The sequence below is a fragment of the Salmo trutta genome, chromosome 24 (genome assembly GCF_901001165.1).
Source record: "Salmo trutta chromosome 24, fSalTru1.1, whole genome shotgun sequence".
NCBI lineage: Eukaryota > Metazoa > Chordata > Actinopteri > Salmoniformes > Salmonidae > Salmo > Salmo trutta.
In genome coordinates, this window is record NC_042980.1 from 16,567,306 (window position 1) to 16,588,845 (window position 21,540).

The 21,540-nt window shown below is 41.9% G+C and overlaps 1 protein-coding gene across 1 annotated transcript; it reads right to left on the bottom strand.

Annotated features, from left to right (window-relative positions):
- Positions 1–11,069: 11,069 nt before the first annotated feature.
- Positions 11,070–18,202, bottom strand: LOC115161487 (transmembrane protease serine 3-like). Its single transcript, XM_029712467.1, has 13 exons — positions 18,134–18,202; positions 17,477–17,699; positions 15,807–15,911; positions 15,460–15,576; positions 15,172–15,295; positions 14,888–15,013; positions 14,700–14,746; positions 14,451–14,616; positions 14,016–14,185; positions 13,374–13,469; positions 13,096–13,238; positions 12,768–12,917; positions 11,070–12,068 (listed from the first exon to the last, which is right to left on the bottom strand). The coding sequence occupies exons 1-13, from the start codon at positions 18,200–18,202 to the stop codon at positions 12,024–12,026; spliced, it is 1,581 nt and encodes a 526-aa protein (XP_029568327.1). The 3' UTR covers positions 11,070–12,023.
- Positions 18,203–21,540: the final 3,338 nt, after the last annotated feature.

Genomic DNA, 21,540 nt, shown 5'->3' on the forward strand with positions numbered 1-21,540 from the left:
TTGTGAGACACAAAAGAGGTACAAGAATGGTGCAGAAAATAGACTGAGAGCAGAAAGAACCCTTCACAAAGAATAGTCAAGATTACTTTGGATGGAAACCCAATTCCATTTTTGTTATCTTTGACAAATCAAAAAAGGAAAAGATAACAAGTAACATAACAATATATTTACTTAATCACAGGCATGTCAAGAAGCTTGATATTTTCAACCTGACATGCCTGTTGCTGATCTAAGAGAGGTTCTAATCGTAGTTTAGATGAAGAGGCAACTCCAGGTATGAGGAGGCTGTCAAAAGGTATTATAAACGTGCCTTGATTTCTACTAAAAGACCGCCTCCAGCAATTGGTTTTACCTTTACTGTTGGAAAACTATATTCCAAGTAGAAATACAGTAACATACACACACTAAAGGGTAAACAAATATGTTTTGAGCAAATTAGTGTTTTTAGACATAACTGCAAGCTAGGGTAGGCCATTCAAGGAGTAGGTCTAAAAAAAGAGGCAAAAAACAGTACAGGGACAAAGTGGAGAAGCAATTTGATGGCTCAGACAGGAGACGTACTGTATGTTGTAGGGATTCCAGTCAATCATGGATTATAAAGGTGAAAGCTAAACACCTTTGTCTGCTTCGAGGAAAGCAACATCGAGCCCCCTCCGCACACGAGGACTGTGTGCTCTCGTTCTCCGTGGCCGACGTGAGTAAGTAATTTAAGCTTGTTAACCCTGACAAGGCTGTCGGCCCAGACGGCATCCCAAGCCTCATCCTCAGAGCATGTGCAGACCAGTGTTTATGGACATATTCATTCGCTCCATATCCCATATGTACAGTATGTAAATTGTAAAGTATTTTATCTGTAATGTCTTTTTCGTTATATGTCGGACCCCAGTAAGACTAGTTGTCACCATTGGTATCGGCTAATGGGGATTCTAATCAATCAAATCAATCAAAAACAGTCTGGTGTCCCCATTTGCTTCAAGATGTCCACCATTGTTGCTGTACCCAAGAAAGCGAAGGTAACTGAACTAAATGACTGTCGCCCCGTAGCACTCAATTCTGTCATCATGAAGTGCTTTGAGATGCTAGTTAACCTCACTAGGGTAGGGGGCACTATTTTCACCTCCGGATGAAAAGCGTGCCCAAAGTAAACTGACTGCTACACAGGCCCAGAAGCTAGGATATGCATATAATTAGTAGATTTGGATAGAAAACATTCCGAAGTTTCTAAAACTGTTAACATAATGTCTGTGAGTATAACAGAACTGACATGGCAGGCAAAAACCTGCCAGGAAAATCCATCCAGGAAGTGCCATCATTTTGAAATGGCTGTTTTTCCAATGAAAGGCTATCCACCATTTAAAGGGATAGGACCCAGATTCTGTTCCCTATGGCTTCCACTAGATGTGAACAGTCTTTAGACATTGTTTCAGGCTTGTATTCTAAAAAATGAGGGAGAATGACCACAGTCAGTGGATAGTGGGATGTCCCCAGAGTTGGGTCCTGCACATGACCGAGAGCGCGCTTTTCTTGTTTTTCTTTTATATTGACGACGCTATTGTCTGGTTGAAATATTATCGATTATTTAGGCTAAAAACAACCAGAGGATTGATTATAAACATGGTTTGACATGTTTCTACGAACTTTACAGATACTATTTGGAATTTTCGTCTGCCTCTTGTGACCACATTTGAGCCATTGGATTACTGAACAAAACGCGCCAACAAAATGGAGGTTTTTGGATATAAAGAGGGACTTTATCGAACAAAACAAACATTTATTGTGTAACTGGGAGTCTTGTGAGTGCAACCATATGAAGATCATCAAAGGTAAGTGATTCATTTTATTGCTATTTCTGACTTTCGTGACTAGTCTACTTGGCTGGTAACTGTATGTAATGTTTTATCTGCTGAGCGCTGTCCTCAGATAACCACATGGTTTGCTTTCGCCGTAAAGCCTTTTTGAAATCTAACACAGCGGCTGGATTAACAACAAGTTAAGCTTTATTTTGATGTATTACACTTGTGATTTCATGAAAGTTAAATATTTATAGTAATTTAATTTGAATTTGGCGCTCTGCAATTTCACCAGATGTTGGCCAGGTGGGACGTTACCGTCCCACACCCCCTAGAGAGGTTAAGGACCATATTACCTCCACCTTACCTGACAACCTAGGCCCACTACAATTTGCATACCGCCCCAACAGATCCAGTGACGACACAATCACCATTGCACTGCACACTGCCCTATCCCAACTGGACAAGATAAATACTTATGGAAGAATGCTGTTCATTTACTACAGCTCAGCCTTCAACACCATAATGCCCTCCAAGCTCATCACTAAGCTCAGGGCCCTGGGTCTGAACCCTTCCCTGTAAATGTGGGTCCTGCACTTCCTGAAAACTGGGTCCTGCACTTCCTGGCCGACCACAAGTGGTGAAGGTAGGCAAGAACACCTCAACACGGAGACCCTGCAGGGCTGTGTGCTCAGGCGCCTCCTGTACTCCCTGTTCAGCCATGACTGTGTGGCCACGCATGTCTCTAACTGTATAATCAAGTTTGCTAACAACACAACAGTGTTAGGCCTGATTACCAACAATGATGAGACAGCCTACACTGAGGAGCTGAGAGACCTGGAGGACTGGTGCCAGATAATAACCTCTTCCTCAACGTCAACAAAAAAAAGAAGGAGCTGGTCGTTGACTACAGGAGACAGCAGAGAGAGCACTCCCCCATCCACATCAGCGAGGTCGCAGTGGAGAGGGTCAAAAGCTTCATGTTCCTCGGTGTACACATCACTGACAACCTGAAATGGTCCCTTCACTCCGACAGTGTGGTGAATAAGCCCTCCAGGGGCTGACGAAATTTGACATGGCCCCTAAGACCCTCACAAACTTCTACAGATGTTCCATTGAGCGCATCCTTTCGGGCTGGTACGGCAATTGCACTGTCTGCAACCGCAGAACTCTCCAGAGATTGGTGCAGCCAGCACAACGCATCATCTTGGGCACACTGCCTGCTCTACAGCACCCGGTGTCACAGGAAGGCCCAGAAGATCATCAAAGATGTCGCTAGCCACCCGAACCACAAGCTGTTCACCCCGCTACCATCTACAAGGTGGAGACAATACATGTGTATACATATACTCTATTCTCATGGCTTATCCTGTAAGGACCAACACTGGAGATGAGAAGCAGGTACGGGGAGTCAACATTTAATTTGGAACAGACATAGAACAGGACAGGAACAGCGTCAGCACCGGGTAACATAAGGACATAAGGCAATTAATGCAGCAGCGAGGAACAGAGCTGGGGAACTGACAAATATAGGGGAGGTAATATAACAGGTGATTGAGTCCAGGTGAGTCCAATAATTCACTGATGCGCGTGACGGGGGAAGGCAGGTGTGCGTAATGATGGTAGCAGGAATGCGTAATGCTGGGGAGCCTGGCGCCTTCGAGTGCCAGGGAGGGGGAGTGGGAGCAGGCATGACACATCCTATATAACTACTGCTGTACACACCTTTTCTATTCATATACTATCCCTGCGCCATTATATGTGTACAAAACATTAGGAACACCGGCTCTTTCCATGACATAGACTGACCAGGTAAATCCAGGGGAAAGCTATGATCCCTTATTGATGTCACCTATTAAATCCACTTCAATCAGTGTAAATGAAGGGGAGGAGAAAGGTTAAAGAAGGATTTTTAAGCCTTGAGACAATTGAGACATTGTGTATGTGTGCCATTCAGAGGGTGAAGGGGCAGGGCAAAATATTTAAGTGATTTAAGAGTATGGTAGTAGGTGCCAGGAGCACCGGTTTGAGTGTGTCAAGAGCTGCAATGCTGCTGGGTTTTTCACTCTCAACAATTTCCCGTGTGTATCAAGAATGGTCGACCACGCAAAGGACATCCAGACAAATTGACATAACTGTGGGAAGCATTAGATTCAACATGGGCCAACATCCCTGTGGAATGCTTTTGACACCTTGAAGAGTCCATGCGCCGACGAATTGAGGCTGTTCTGAGGGCAAAAGGGGGTGCAACTCAATATTAGTGTTCCTAGTGTTTTGTACACTATGTGTACATATTTATATTCTGACTCGGACATTGCTCGTTCTGATATTTCTTAATTTATTTGTTTTTACTTTTGGGATCATGGGCATATTGTTTTGTATCGCTAGGTATTATTACTGCACTGTTGGAGCTAGAAACACATACATTTCGCTGCACCTGTGATAACATCTGTAAATCTGTGTACACGACCAATAAACCTTCATTTGATTTGGTTTGATGGGGAATCGTGATGTCATCGGCCTCCCACCTTGCTTAACGAATAATGGAGGAGCCATAGAGAACAAAAGAGGAAAGGCCCACCCCTCCACTTGTGCCGTATCATGAGGATACCTGGAACACCTATTGAGATGTGCCTTTTGTTAAGTAAATCAGGTCATAATTAGCTGAAAAGGAGGCTGTAGTAGGACTTTAAGACTCAGCAAAAAGCTTATTCCAGAGCAGCCACTTACCTGCAGAAGATAGCAGAGCAATAGGCTGTTACAGTTAATCTCACACAAGATGCCATGTCATCCAAAGCACACAAGGCATACCAAATAAGAAACATCACATTTGTTTTAAAATCCCTTATTATGTTAGATTTATGTCATAAGAAACTATAATGAAGTAAAACAAGTAGTAGCCAAATAAAATAGTAATAAATACTTTTCTGGTAACCACCAAGCACAACCACATTGACAGCCAACTACTGATACACAAACAAGGGGCGGACTGGGACCATACATCGTCCTGGGCATTTTTGACACACCAGCTCACCAGGGGCAAATGGGTCGGCCCACTAAACTACTTAGGGCCGGTATCTGTGAAATGGAACGGCTACCCATTACCCAAATTATGATAATTCCGCACAAAAAATACAATAATAGTTCTTAACAGTACCATTTTTTAACAAACCAAAATCTCCATGAGATGGACTGGCCCACTTGAAATTTGCCCAAATTTCCCTATGGCCAGACCATTTCTGCAAACAGGTGTCAAAAGAAAGACATACAAACTACTGTCAGATCAATGAACTCACCAACTCCAGTGATTACTTGCTGGAATATTAACTAAGCTTGCAAGACCTTGTTTTAATTTTGGACACATTTTCACTTGAATTCTATCCATGCCTCTGCCTCACTACCCACAAAGTCAGCAAGTGTTCTGACACAAAAGACTGTGGTAAGGCTCCTTTTGAAAACTCCCCATCAACTCTCTGAGAGAATTAATTGTTTTCCATGGCTAATTCGAGGGGCATTAGCATAAATTGACAGCTGGGGTGTGCCATATGCATGTAAAGCGGTGAGTTCATTTACAGGTCGTGTGGAGTCCTAGAGATGGAGGTACAGTTAACTCACAGCGGTCAGATGAAGGAAGCGACCCTCGTCTGTATGGATGCCAGCATTGAAGTGCCACCTCAGCATCCTGGTTGACACAGGGCCTTTTCCTGTCTGTTAGCAGAATTACACCACCCCCTGGGACACAACATCAACACAGAGACAAGGTCCCTTCTGAATCTTTAATTAGGCCATGGAGAAAAATAACAGGAGTTAACCACATCTCCACAAAATCAATGACACTCTGATAACTATGGACACCCAGTACATGACAATGATCTCTGGTGATATAGAGTTCTTCGGGTTGCGAGTCACCTCAGGATGCAAAATCCATACCTGTCATACTATGAGACTATCATGACTGATGTGTTATTGTGCAGTCCTGGGACAAAGACATCTGGTACAACTTCTGTGGGTATGAGGATGTGTGCTTGAGTCAGTAAATTAGTCTGTGTGAGTAAAGATAAGAAAATGACTCAAGTAAAAGTGAAAGACACCCAGTAAAATATGACTTTAGTAAAAGTCTAAAAGTATTTGGTTTTAAATATACTTAAGAATCAAAAGTAAATGTAATTGCAAAAATATACTTAAGCATCAAACGCAAAACTACAAGTATAAATCATTTCAAATTGCTTATATTTGTCACGGTTGTCGTCGGTGAAGGAGGACCAAAACGCAGCAGGTACGTGCAGGCTCATCTTGACGTTTATTTATATTCAAAATGAACATACAAAAATAACAAAAAAACGAAACCACGAACAACAAAACAGTCTGACTAGGCACAAGGCTAAGCACAGAACAATCACCCACGAATCACAAACACACCCCAATATATGGGACTCTCAATCAAAGGCAAAGAGAAAACACTTGCCTTCAATTGAGAGTCCCAACCCCAATTAATCACCCATAGACATACACTCACTAGATTCCACATAGACATACATAAACCTAGACCATAAACCAAAACCCCGGAAATACTAAATCAAACACCCTTTAAACAAACACACCACCCTGAACCACATAAAACAAATACCCTCTGCCACGTCCTGACCAAACTACAATACTAATTAACCCTTATACTGGCCAGGACGTGACAATATTAGGCAAACCAGATGGGACGATTATCTTGTTTTTTAAATTCACGGATATTCAGGGGCACACTCAAACACTCAGACATCATTTACAAATGAAACATTTGTGTTTAGTGAGTCCGCAATAACAGAGGCAGTAGGGATGACCAGGGATGTTCTCTTGATAAGTGCGTGAATTGGACTATTTTCTTGTCCTGTTAAGCATTCAAAATGTATGAGTACTTTTGGGTGTCAGGGAAAATGTTTGGAGTAAAAAGTATATTATTTTCTTTAGGAATGTAGTGGAGTAAAAGTTAAAGTTGTCAAAAATATAAATAGTACAGTAAAGTACAGATACCCCCAAAAATTACTTAAGTAGTACTTTAAAGTATATTCACTGAAGTACTTTACACTACTGAATTTGTGTCTTGTCTCGGTTTGAAGATTCATGCAGTCTCTTTTTCCAATGAAACTAGTAGCTTTGCTATAGTGGACTGCACTCTCAAAAGGCTGCAGCATTAACCTTGAAACAGAGATAACAATAATTTAGGCCTACAGAGATAGGAAGACAACAGATCACTGTTTATCTTCTGTAAAACTGCGGGTAGAGGTTCTCCATCCATAATGTTTAGTTGTTATATTTACAGAAGTTCAAGAACGTCTAAATTACAGCATGTATCTTCTTGCTTGACAAATCTTATTTGTAATTGAACGGAGTTGGACTTTGTAGCAAGGCTAACCCCGAATTAAGATGCAACTGCGTATTTTCCAATCAATGAGAATATATGAGCCATGAAGATATATGGATCTTTGTCATGTTAGAGCTGCGTTATTACTCAACAGGAGAGAGGAGTGGAGGTGAGAAATGATTGAAAAAGACTAATTTGTGAGTGTTACAACAATCGCCTTTCAAGGTGATGAAGCTACAGTATATATGGAGAGAGAGTGCAGATGGGGCTCCAGCGAATACAGATGAGCGAGGAATAGGTCTGTTGCTTGGCGAACACAATCAGCTGCAGAGCAGAAAGCCCCATTGCCTCAACAGAGACCAGCCTCCATTGTACTGGAAGAGACAAGTCTTAATTGTGCCTTTGAATTACTTGACATCTGCAAGGAGAACATTTAAAAAAATGTCTCCCTCCATTTAGTATGGTATGTTACATTTCGTAGGGTATGTATTCATTTGTGGATGTCCATCATCCATTTGGTATGATATGTTATGAATTACATTTCGTTTGATATGTTAAGAATTGCAATTTGTACAATATGTTATGAATGTACAATAAGTATGATATGCTACAAATTTCAATTTGTTGTGGCTAACGTTAGTTTGGTAGCTAACTCTAACATTAACTAGGTGGCTTGTTAGCTAGGCTAGGGGTTAGGGTTAAGGTTAGAATTAGGAGTTAGGTTAAATGGTTAGGGAAAGGGTTAGCTACACGCTAAGTAGCTGCAAAGTAGCTAAAAAGTAGTAAGTGGTTGCAAAGTAACTAATTAGCGAAAATGCTAAAGTTGTCTGTGATGAGATTCAAGCAAGCAACCTTTGTTATTTGCAGTTTGAAGTTACCTTCAGTCTTATGTAACCATACCAAAGGTAATAGCATGTCATTCTAATTTGAGTGTTTAGTATGTTACATCTAGTCTATGAGAGCAGGCTGAGCAGGCGGAGTTCAACCTTCTTAGGATGGAAGAATACAGTGGGAATTGATTTGAACCAATTTCATTCGTAAAAATAATATAAGAGGGGAAAAAAATCACATCACAGTAAATAGAGGATGTGTGAGCAATCGGCATAGGCTGACAAACAGAAATTCATGTTTGAGTCCAAATCCTGTGTCTGAATGCTTCTCACTTATCTTGGCTGTCAAGTAAAGGTCAGAATTGGGGAGAAGTGAGAACGTCAGTAAACAGGTCAGCTTTGTCACCATAGAAATTGCCAACGCCAACAATAAAATAACATGATGACTAAACTCAGATGGTCATAAAGATTTGGGGAAACTAGGGGTGGTATTGTGTCACAATGGTGGAATGGAAATATGGGTCCTTTGTGATACCAATCAAGCTGTGCTGGTACAGTAGCCTATTACCATATGAGTGCTGTCAAACCTTATTCTCTATGAGTCAACCACAATGGAAAAAACAATGAGAAAGTTTTAGTGACAAAATGTATTTGATGAGTCTACATGGGTAGTTATTTCTTAAGGGCACAAGTACTGTCACTTCCGGTTGGAGTTGGTCCCCCAGCCACCAATTATCCTGGGGCAGTATCTGTATCAAATCACATTATGATAACACAATCACACACACATTGTAGCCTTGGATTTTGAGAAAAACATGGAAACATCAGGATCTTTACCATTTTTATGAAACAGATTCAAGCAATGTGCTCAGAAATCAGTGGTGTTAGGTACTTAAGTAAAAATACTTTAAAGTACTACTTAAGTTGTTTTTTGTGGTATCTGTACTTTACTTTACTAATTATATTTTTGACAACTTTTACTTTTACTCCACTACATTCCTAAACAAATTAATGTACTTTTTACTCCTTACATTTTCCCTGACACCCAAAAGTACATTTTGAATGCTTGTCTAATACACGCACTTATCAACAGAACATCCCCGGTCATCCCTACTGCCTCTGATCTGGCAGACTCACTAAACACAAATGCTTTGTTTGTAATTGATGTCTAAGTGATGAAGAGTGTCACTGGCTATCCATAAATTAAAAATCAAGAAAATCATGCCATCTGGTTTGCTTAATATAAGGAATTTTAAATGATTTATACTTTTACTTTTGATACTTAAATATATTTTAGCAATTACATTTACTTTTGATACTTAAGTACATTTATAACCAAATACTTTTAGACTTGTAGTCAGGTAGTATTTTACTGGGTGACTTTCACTTTTACTTGAGTCATTTTCTTTTAAGCTATCTTTACTTTTACTCAAGTATGACAATTGGGTAATTTTTCCAACACTGCCAGAAATGTAGGCCTATTACAAAATATATGATACCTTTGTCTTATCAGTTTTGAACCATCAGAATGAAGCATAGGTACATTACTTGAAGCTGTTACTGAGGTTCTTTTGAAAAGTCTCTTGAAGCTGTAAATACAATTTTAACATTGCATGTGCTTCCCTCTGCTGGATACAACCATAACTGCCTAATGAGTATGAATTCTATTTAAAACAAACTATTCTGCCCTTCTCTGATCCCATCTAAAGAACCAACTGTGCCTCTTGACAGGATAAATGCTACAAGTTATGCATTTTTCAGTAAATATCAGGAGCTCAACTGACAATACAGACACACAATCCCGGGCTCATGTGTAAGTTGTACATGACACAAATCGATGCTGGTTGTATTTAAAAGTAGGTTTAACTGTATCAAAATGGATTTAAAAGACAGTTAGGCCTACTTCACAAGTGGTAATTCAGAGCCCAGTCACTAACCAGAATAATTGTTGTTAGGTAATAGTGTGGTCTACAGACACATTTTATCTATGTGTTAGGTCAGATGGATCAACTTGCTGGCGAGGAGGATGCTGCTGGTATACAGGATAATTATCTCACTCTACGTGTAGCTAATAGGACTTATTTAAAGCTTAAGCCAATCAACAACTTGGCATGATGACTAACTCAATTGCTTCTTGTGGGCACACACACACCCACACACGGACGCGCGCGCGCGCACACACACACACACACACACACACACACACACACACACACAATGTGCCCACTCTGATTATGACTGACTCCAAGGATTACACATGGCCATGTAGGCCCCATGAGAAAAAAATAAAATAAGAAACTAGATTTTATATACGAACATGAGAAGTATGTGTTGTTTCTTTTGTATGAAATATTTATGTATAAAAGGTTTGTTATTCAAGTTAGCGGCCCTGTTTTCCACGGTCTGATTAAGTTTTCTAAATATTGAAGATGACCAATAAGGAACAAATTGATATGTCAATTGGTTTTAACAAAAGATAGGAAAAATATTAATTTATGTTATTTTGAAACTACAAAATTACTTATGGGTTTCCTTACCCTTTAAAAACTATGGACAAGGTATGAGAGTAATCCATGCATCGGTTTTGTTTATCTGGCCACTGTTTCAAATGCTAACTTTTAGCATTTGTGGCACAAATCCAAAGCAGGTACCACTGATTTGCATTTGATTTGTGCCACAAATACTACAGTGTTAGCATTTGTAATGGTGGCCAGGTAAACAGAACCAAAGCATGGATTGCTGTCACACCTAGACTGCTTACAGACTGCTTACATGGATTTCTGTCCATAGACTGCTTACAGGGTCAGGAAATCAATATGTAATTTTGTAATTTGGGTTATCTATCCCTTTAACTATAGCCAAGAAGCACAGAAAGCCTAACTAACCCATAGTTAAATTAGTCAAAGGACGCTAAACTGCAGGTCACTGACTTACAGTAGCTACGACATAGTAATACGTTACATTATCAATCACAGTCGGGGTTTAAATTCAAAGATACTGAGATATACTTGGTCTTGCACAGTTAACTGATTGCAGTACCCTGATTTTATACAGTATGTCACATTTTTTAAATAATTTATAATAATAGCACAGACGTCACTCTTTCAAGTGCACAATCAAGTACACAATGTTTATTATAACACAATCACGAGGAACTGAAATAGTACTTAGGCAGTCAGATCAACAATACATAGATACAGTACAAAGTAGATCACAGTCTAAAAACGATATTTTGCACACGTTAATCTTTATTTATGTACACATACATATGATTGTATTAAAAGTGGAGAGAGCAGTTGGGATCCTCAGACCTCACAGGCAGCACATTGGTCCTCTGTTTGAGAAGGACTGGGGGACTTGTACTCTGGCTGATCTAGGGACAGTTTTAATAATGTTTTCCGAACCCTCCATCTTCTATTCTAATATCATTGCCCAAGTCAGGGCTTTTGTTGTTGGGAAAAGCTGCCCCAAGGTACTGTAGTTTCCATCAAATTTTCCCTCTTATCTTATGATGTCATTCAGACAACCTGAGATGCACTTAGATCCCCACTGAGTGTTTCTGGCTTGGGTTCAGGTGGGTCTCAGCTGCACACTCTGTCTCTCACATCTCTCACATCGCTGTCGCTTGTTATCTACCGTTGTTCACTTTTCTCTGTTTACCTGTTTAGAGCTTTTTATTTTGGAATAAACAATGCCTTACCTCTACTGTTGAGTGTGCCACTGCCTTCATTGTGCTTGGTTGTAGCCATGTTTTGTAGGATACAAACTGACAAAGGTTTAGTGTAATATACTCTACCGTACTCTGATCCAGATGCTTTTCTAGTCTTTTCTGAGCACCAACATGTCTATAAGGTTACTGTGTCTTGTTCTGGGGGGTGGTTTGTCCTTGCCTGTCCTGTGAGGGCTGCTGTCACTGTTAGGCCATCCAACCCTGTCCTGTGCTATACATTCAACATTTGGTTCGTTGGCAGTACTCTTAAGCCCCAGGCAATGTACAATATTATAAACTTTTGATAGAAGTAACATGTATAAAAAGAGTTCTCTACTAATTCAGTTGTCCGTACTAACTTCCGAGGGGTTCAGCTCCTCTTCTTTCTAGAGATGTAGAAACACAGACACGTGAGAAGAGAAACATTGACATGGGTTTGAGTTATACTTTGTCTCCACTAGGTGTCAGTGAGGAAACATAACGTAAGCACTGGGTAACGTTCACAAGAGTGAACACACAATGTTGCAGATACAACTGTGATGAATAGAGCTGAAATGATTTCTTCCTCTATGTGTCAAAGAGGCATGTCATATTTCATATCTGAACGCAACCCTGTACTCTACTGTACAGGCAGCTGCTGGATTTGGGGGAGGGGAGGCACAGTATGTGAATAGAACACTGCTGTCGGTCTTAGTTCTGTGAATCGATGGACAGGAGAACAGCTGGGCTTGTGAAACAGAATAAGAAAACACACATGAGGTACAGAAGAGGAGGCTCAAGCATTGTACCCGTTCTCTCCCTCAACAGCTGTTCAAGTCTCTCTTTCTTCACTGTGGTTCTAACCTTCTCTGCTTTGTTGAACACACTCTGAGGAATTACGTCCTCATTCATTCATTCATTCATTCATTCATTCTTTCATTCTGACTCTCTGGCTCTCTCTCCCCTAACTCCCATGATAAATGGCACCCCATGATAAGACGTTTTATTGGTCAGAACAAAACTCTTGGCCCTTCTCATAAACCCTAAAATAGTTGCTCATCAATCACTGCCTGCCCCAATCCCCAACCCCTGCTCCCCTTCCTAACCTCCATCTGTTGGTGGATCCACTTGAGGGACTGGGTGACGCGGGTGTACACCCCAGGCTTGTTCCTATCAGCACAGCCCTGGCCCCAGCTAGTGGCCCCCACCAGTTTCCACACTGAGTCCTCGCATGCCAGAGGTCCCCCGCTGTCTCCCTGGGGGCCACAAACACAACAGTAAAACCCCAGGCTCACACAGAAATGCCCTAGACACAGCTAATATTTTAACAGCAGTGAAAACATATCAGCATATGTATATTTAACCCATGTAGACTTACACAATCACAAAAGGTCTCACTCTATACTAAGGCTCACCACCATCAGCTTACAGTACCTGGCAGGAGTCTGTTCCTCCCTCCAGGTAACCTGCACAGATCATCCCAGGAGAGATGTAGCCCTGGTAGACCCCTGGCGTGCTGCACGCCTTAGTGGAGATGAGTGGGACCCGGGCAGAGAGCAACGAATCACTAGCATCACCTGGCAAAGAGCAGACTACACTTAGACAAAGTATACATTTACAAAGAAAAACATTTTCAAACTATATGACTCCTAGACTGACTACTAGTGTGAATAGAGAAACAGCATGTGAGATGCTTAACACCCTAGACTCACCCCCATCTGAAGTGGCCCCCCAGCCTGAGATCCAACACATGGTCCCATCCTCAAAGTCCTCCCCAAAGTTAGGTAGGCAGATGGGCTCCACTAGCCCTGAAGCAGGAAAGAAGGACAGGTCACAGAAACAAACTACACTTCCCAGAAACACCTGTGTTAAAAATAGTGATAAAGTAAGTGTTCACTGAGACAATCTGCAATTGACCTGATTCTTATTCCTGGAGCAACTAACAAATGGTGAGAAAACAAAGCATTCAATAATGAAAAGTGAGCTAGAGTAGAGATGCAGGACTGCAGGAAAACAAGCGTAGTAGGGGCGTGGGTGAGCCTTGTGGCCTCAACCACAGACAGACCATACACATAATGACATGTCGCTGTCAGAGCCCGGGAAACCTGAGAGAGAGACAGCCAGGTGACCAGAGAGAAGACGGGGTGTATCAGGCTGAAAAGAAAGTGGACAGTGTGAGAAAATGAGGAATGGAGGGAGATGATTGAGGTGGATAAAAAATGAGCTATAGAAACAAAGCATAGAATATACTATGAGCCTCGCACCTGCCTCCATCCCTCCCTCCATTCATAAAGACAAATGGAGGGAGATCAGAGATGTACAGTATGTTTGAAGACAGAGGGGTCCCTACCTACCGTTAAAGGTGAGTGGCTCAGCCAGCTTCATCAGAGCAATGTCATAGTCTAGAGCTTTGGGCCGGTAGCGGCCATGGTAGATAATCTTCTGTACTGCCAGAGCTTGAGCCCCATTAACCGGTTGTTCTGTCAACCCTACATGCACTGCCCACAGTGTGGGGAACGCAAACCTGAGAAAGGAGGAACAGTATGAGATGTTTTGGATTGTGTGTGTGTGTGTGTGTGTGTGTGTGTGTGTGTGTGTGTGTGTGTGTGTGTGTGTGTGTGTGTGTGTGTGTGTGTGTGTGTGTGTGTGTGTGTGTGTGTGTGTGTGTGTTTGTCATATGATTATGTGTTTGTGTGTGTGTGTGTGTGTGTGTGTGTGTGGGTATGTGTGTGTGTGTGTGTGTTGCATATGATTCTGTGTGTGTGTGTGTTTGTTCACTTTCGACTCACCCATACACGCAGTGTGCAGCTGTCAGTATCCAGCTGTCTGCTACGACAGAGCCTCCACACAAGTGTTCACTCTGGAAGTGTAGGCTCACCTGCCAGGGGAACTGACCCAGTGCTGATACATTACCCCCAACAATACGACTGCTGAACTGGGGTCTGGAGCCGCACTCTGCAGACACATGCACAATATGCGCTTACAATACTAGTATTACCTTTGTGTATAGTTTCCCACTTCCTTAAATATCCACTCACCCAGGCATTTGATTGTGGTCACCGTCCCTGAGCTGCACTGAGTCTTACTGGAGAAAGAGAGGAAAGGGAGAGCAAGACGAAGAGAGAAGACCAGAGATGGTCCAGAGATGGTCAGAATATTGATTGAAAAATAATTCAGCAGCAGTCCCTATCAACTCTCTTGTTCTGGTGTGGTGACAGTGGGCTACCTGAGGCTGGTGGCATTGTGAATCTTGATGGCCTGTTGGCCCGACTGGCTCAGGTTGATTGACACCAGGTTATGCTGGAAGTCCTGCTCTATAGCAGAGAGAGGGAGGGAGCGGGACTCCACATACCTGAGGGGTAAATAGAATAAGTTATTGCCAATTAATCAGAAACACCCTCTGAAAATGCATCTATTATCACAAGGCAAGCTCTATCCTGGAACACACAAGGGCAATGAAAAAGAGGGCTCAAGAAGGCCAGTAACGCATGTTAAATACCCTAGTCGTACCTGGAGTAGCCCAGCTGCTTGCAGGCAGAAAGGCCCAGAGCAGGGTTCCAGTCTTCAGAGCAGACAGTCCTCCACACACCTCCACTCAGCACCTGGAGCACTGAACTCTTTCCACTCAAACGCACTGTACAAACAGTCAGGTCGAGATCGAGACAGAGGCAGAGATACAGGTAGAGAGAGTGAGGAATATAGGCTTCTACTGAATGAGTCCCTTGACAGGCTGCGTCTCAATAGTCTAATGTGTGTTTGTCCGTGTATATGTTGAGATAAAACATTAGCTCTGCTCACCACAGCTAAGCTCGTCCTCCCCATTCTCACAGTCCATCACCCCGTCACACTGCGCTGAGCCACTGATGCAGCGAGAGGACGTTCCACAGCGGAACTTACCCACACAGCTAAGACCCACTGTGGAGACATGAAACTCCCCTTAACATGCTGTTGGTTGTAAACTGACACCAGACAACAACACTTTGTTTCTATCTTTACTGTGCAACTGGGGTTCCAGGCAATGACTGACTTTAAAGCAGGATGGGACCCAAATTGTATAACTGGATAGGGTGCATTAATTATTTAAAGAGCTGAGGAAAGTAGTATAATGAATTAATTACAAATGGACTGTGTTCGTTAGTGCTCACCTCCCAGCCCAATGCCCAGCGTGACAATAACCACCATGAGGACCAATGCTCCGATCAGCAGCTCCATCCTGCGAGCCACCAACCGGCCACACCATGTCTTCTCCTCTGAGGGATCATGACAAAGGAATTTAGAATTCAAAGAGCCTTCCATGGCCAACCACTACACTCTTAGAGAAAAAGGTGTTGAGCAGAACCGTACAGGGTTCTTCGGTTTGTCCCCATAGGGGAACTCTTTTTGGTGCTGGGTAGAACCCTTTGCAGAGGGTTCTGTCTAGGACCCTCTATGTAGGGTTCTTCAAAGAACCCCCTGTATATGGTTCTACCTAGATCCCTCTATGTAGGGTTCTGCTTCGAAACCTCTATGAAGGGTTGTACCAATAACCATTTTATCTTTGGAAGGTTCTTCCTAGAACCCTCTATAAACAGTTCTACCAGCCTTATCAGCCTTTAAAATGTAATTATTTGAGACAATACATTGCATATATCATAAGGCCTTTTTTTGAGGGCTTAGTTATACCCTAACACAGTGGTGTTAGGAATATCGTGGTTTACAGGCCAAATCAGGCCTGCAAGTCACATTATGCAGCTTGCAAAGTGATGTGTAATTGGAATCCAGCCAGAGTTAGGATATCCAACAAGCGGAATTGTTAGTCACCCGCAACCTGCATTCAGAATGACTGCCAGGGTAGGGAAGATTGAATACTGAGACCACCTCAATCATCTAAACTGGAACAACCATCTCAGTAACAGGTGCAATAAATCCAATTACTAACAGATTGGATTAGTTTAGAAAACAGTAAATTATTATCCTTCGTATTGTCACGTCCTGACCAGTGAAAATGGTCATTTTGCCATAGTAGTATGGTCAGGGCGTGGCAGGGGGGTTGTTTTGTGTGTTTTGGGGTTGGTTTGTTTCTAGGGGAATTTGTTCTAGTTTTCTGTTTCTATGTTTCATTTTCCATGTGTGGCCGAGTATGGTTTCCAATCAGAGGCAGGTGTCTTTCGTTGTCTCTGATTGGAAGCCATACTTAGGCAGCCTGTTTTCCTTTGGGTTTTGTGGGTGGTTGTTTTCCGTTATAGTCTTTGTACCTGACGGGACTGTGTTGGTCGTTTTTTTGTTATTTTGTCAAGTGTTCATTAAAAGGATTTAAAATGAGCACTATCCACGCTGCGCCTTGGTCTAATCCTTTCGACGTTTGTGACACGTATAGCATAAAATGTAGCAACCAATCAACGTACATGCAAAAACACAAATATTACAGTAAAACAAACTATTATGAAAATCTCCCTGTAATTAAGCATAACGGGAAATGTTATATATGGTTCTATGTAGAACCCTTCTTGCTTTTCAAATAATCCTTCTTGCTTTCCAAAGAATCATCAAAGAACCCTTTCTTCCAAAAACGTTTCTTATGATGTTAAAGGTTCTAGATAGAACCCCTTACCTTACAAGAACCCTTGTCTTCCAAAATGGGTTCTTCTGATCAAAACGGTTCTTGGTTGAACACCCTCTGCAAATAACCCTTTTGGAACACTTTTTCCATGTTCATTCAAATGTCGGCATAGAATCCTATAATCCACAATGGTGAACTCTTACCTATTACACCTCACACTCCTCTCTTTGAGAGACCGTCAGAAAATGTACAGGTAAAGGAGTCCCAGTCTCTTACCATTCATGAAAGGCTGGACCTTAGTGATTGGCATGGCTGGACTTGGTGGGGCTTTGTGCTCAGTGGTGGGTTCAGGTTCGGTAGTGTCGGGTAGAGGGGTGTCATTGGGGCTGTCGAGGGGACTGACATTCAATGTGGCCGGGGTATCGACCGTCGGGAGGTCCTCATCAGTCACAGACACCACCTCTATCCTCCATGTGTCTGTCTGCTCGGCCTCAGGGGTCTATGGGATGATATAGATATTGACCCAACGCTTATACTACTCATCGACCAATAGTATAGAGCCACGTAAATAGCTAACATAGACATGTAACCAAAGCTCTTGACCATGTGGCTTGCTAATATAAGTTGACCATAATCGGAAGTAATTTCTGAACATGCATACGCACTTAGAAAAAAGGGTTCCAAAAGGGTTCTCCGGCTGTCCCCATAGGATAACCTTTTTTGGTTCCAGCTAGAACCCTCTATGGAAAGGGAACCAAAAAGGGCTCTTCACATGGTTCTCCTATGGAGACAGTAGAAGAACCATTTTAGGTTCTAGATATAATCTCTTTTTTTGTAAGAGTATAGGACTAAGCTCATTCACTTATCTGACCTGAAGTAGGTAACGATTCACTATACTAAGCATGGACACACACAGGTTGGTAAGATTCTTACCGTGACAGTGGCTATGCTCTCCTCGGCAGCAGGAGCTGCTAGCTCCTCAGTGTTCTCTTGGTCTGCCATGTCTCCGCTCACACCCTGTCATCTATTGTACAGTCCATCTCAGAGCAGTTCACAGAAACACAGCATGGAATGAAAGAGCGGAGGAGAAAGAGGAGAAGGAAGAGAGTGCAAAGTACAGGATAGACAAGATGAAAGACAAAAGAAAAGAGGTGAAAAGGCGAAGACCTAAATAGATAAGAGAAGGAAGGCTTGATCAAACCAATCTGTAGATTGCCGCTAAGATGACCAGTTACTTTTCTGGCCAACCTAGTGACCATTAGATGCCGATAGTAATTATCTTGATCCTCTCCACCATCGAGTCTTTTTCTTCCAATCCTGATACCAAATGAAAACACAGTTCTATCCCTTTCTCTCTCCCTTAATGGGAGGTCTTATATCTACTGCCTTGCCTGAACCCACGCTCACCGCTCAGACACAAAGGGACACCTGAGCAGGCGAGTTCTGATCGAAGAGGCCTGCCACTCAACGAGGGGATCAAATGATCCCAAGCCTCCCCCTCCAGGGGTAGGGTTACACGTGGCACGGGGTGTGTGTCTCTCCCTGGACCGGACCACAGGACACGGACATAGGGGGTGACGTGGTCACCTGTCCTTACAGTCTAGGCCGAACATAATGGCCAGCTGACTGTCTGTTAGTCTATAGAGTTTAGATCACTCAGATGTTCCCAGAAAAGTAATCTCCAACAAAAATATAGTCACTCTTATTAATAATTTATCACTAAGTCATGATCAGTGTATTAATATGGCTTTTAATAATAATACATGTGTCAGACGTAGTAAAAAAACAAAAATGTACAAAATAAAAAGAACGAGAATGAAGAAGGAATATAACAATAAATTAACAGGAACTGACCCCAAGTAAATATGTTATTTTTATTGCGTATTGTGGTGGAATCGTTTTCTCATATTGGAGGTCCAGTGAGAGGTCTGAGGTGACTTGAAATCCTGGGTGGTGAATCTATCTCTCCTCACCACGTCTCTCTGGCAAGCACGTATGTCTTATTCAGTGAGGTGTGCATCAGTCCCTGAGGGGTAGGGGACGGGGGTCAGAGTGTGTGTAGAATAAATAGAGGAATAGACCTCATAACCTATGTACACGTACACTTCCCTATGTACAGTTGAAGTCGTAAGTTTACATACACTTAGGTTGGAGTCATTAAAACTCGTTTTTCAAAAACTCCACAAATTTCTTGTTAACAAACTATAGTTTTGGCAAGTCGGTTAGGACATCTACTTTGTGCATGACACAAATAATTTTTCCAACAATTGTTTACAGACAGATCATTTCACTTATAATTCACAGTATCACAATTTGAGGGGGTCAGAAGTGTACATACACTAAGTTGACTGTGCCTTTAAACAGCTTGGAAAATACCAGAAAATGATGCCATGGCTTTAGAAGCATCTGATAGGCTAATTGACATAATTTGAGCCAATTGGAGTTGTACCTGTGGATGTATTTCAAGGCCTACCTTGAAATACATGCATGACATCATGGGAAAATTAAAAGAAATCAGCCAAGACCTCAGAAAAAGATTTATAGACCTCCACAAGTCCAAGGTTCATCCTTGGGAGCAATTTCCAAACGCCTGAAGGTACCACGTTCATCTGTACAAACAATAGTAGGCAAGTATAAACACCATGGGACCACGCAGTCGTCATACCGCTCAGGAAGGAAACGCGTTCTGTCTCCTAGAGATGAACGTACTTTGGTGTGAAAAGTGCAAATCAATCCCAGAACAACAGCAAAGGACCGTGTGAAGATACTGGAGGAAACAGGAACAAAAGTATCAATATCCACAGTAAAATGAGTCCTATATCGACATAACCTGAAAGGCCGCTCAGCAAGGAAGAAGCCACTGCTCCAAAACCGCCATAAAAAAGCCAGACTACGGTTTGCAACTGCACATGGGGACAAAGATTGTACTTTCTGGAGAAATGTCCTCTGGTCTGATGAAACAAAAATAGAACTGTTTGGCCATAATGACCATCTTTATGTTTGGAAGAAAAAGGGGGAGGCTTACAAGCCGAAGAACACCATCTCAACCATGAAGCACGGGGGTGGCAGTATCATGTTGTGGGGTGCTTTGCTGCAAGAGGGACTGGTGCAATCCACAAAAATAGATGGCATCATGAGGATGGCAAATTATGTGGATATATTGAAGCAACATCTCAAGACATCAGTCAGGAAGTTAAAGCTTGGTCGCAAATGGTTCTTCCAAATGGACAATGACCCCAAGCATACTTCCAAAGTTGTGGCAAAATGGCTTAAAGACAACAAAGTCAAGGTATTGGAGTGGCCATCACAAAGCCCTGACCTCAATCCTATTGAAAATTTGTGGGCAGAACTGAAAAAGTGTGTGCGAGCAAGGATGCCTACAAACCTGACTCAGTTACACCAGCTCTGTCAGGAGGAATGGGCCAAAATTCACCCAACTTGTTGTGGGAAGCTTGTGGAAGGCTACCCGAAACGTTTGACCCAAGTTAAACAATTTAAAGTACTAATTGACCCACTGGGAATGTGATGAAAGAAATAGAATCTGAAATAAATCATTCTCTCAACTATTATTCTGACATTTCACATTCTTATAATAAATTGATGATCCTAACTGACCTAAGACAGGGAATTTTTACTAGGATTAAATGTCAGGAATTGTGAAAAACTGAGTTTAAATGTGTTTGGCTAAGCTGTATGTAAACTTCTGACTTCTACTGTTTGTATTTGGACAGGGATGTCAACATGTATTTATTTAGATCTATACTCCAGCATTTTGGATTTGAGTTGAAGTTGAGGTGACAATACGGAATGTCACATTTTATTTTAAGTTATTTTCATTTCATAACATATCTGATTGACTGTTTTGTAAGGAAAGCACTTTATATACAGTATCTAGTCCCACCATTTGAAGACGTCATAAGTATCTGGACAAATTTCACTTATTGTGTATTAAAGTAATCAAAAGTTGAGTATTTGGTCCCATATTACTTGCACACAATGATTACATCAAGCTTGTGACTAGACACTTCGTGGTATTTTTTGCTGGAGTATAGAGCCAAACAAATATTTATTTTTGCAACACTGTCCAAATATACACCGAGGGAAGTGTATATTCATAGTAAATTGTAATAAATATCAGGGCCGGCTGCAGGCATAAGCAACATAAGTGGTTGCGTAGGGCCCCCGACTGCTTTTCCCAAAACCCCCAAAATTGGGTTGTACATCAGCAGTTTTTCTCTTGTTATGTCAGTCACTGACAGTCACAAAAATGTTTTGATTGGTAAGTTAGTCTACCCAGCTATCTAACTTCGTAATCATGGCCGAATACTGACTAGGCACGC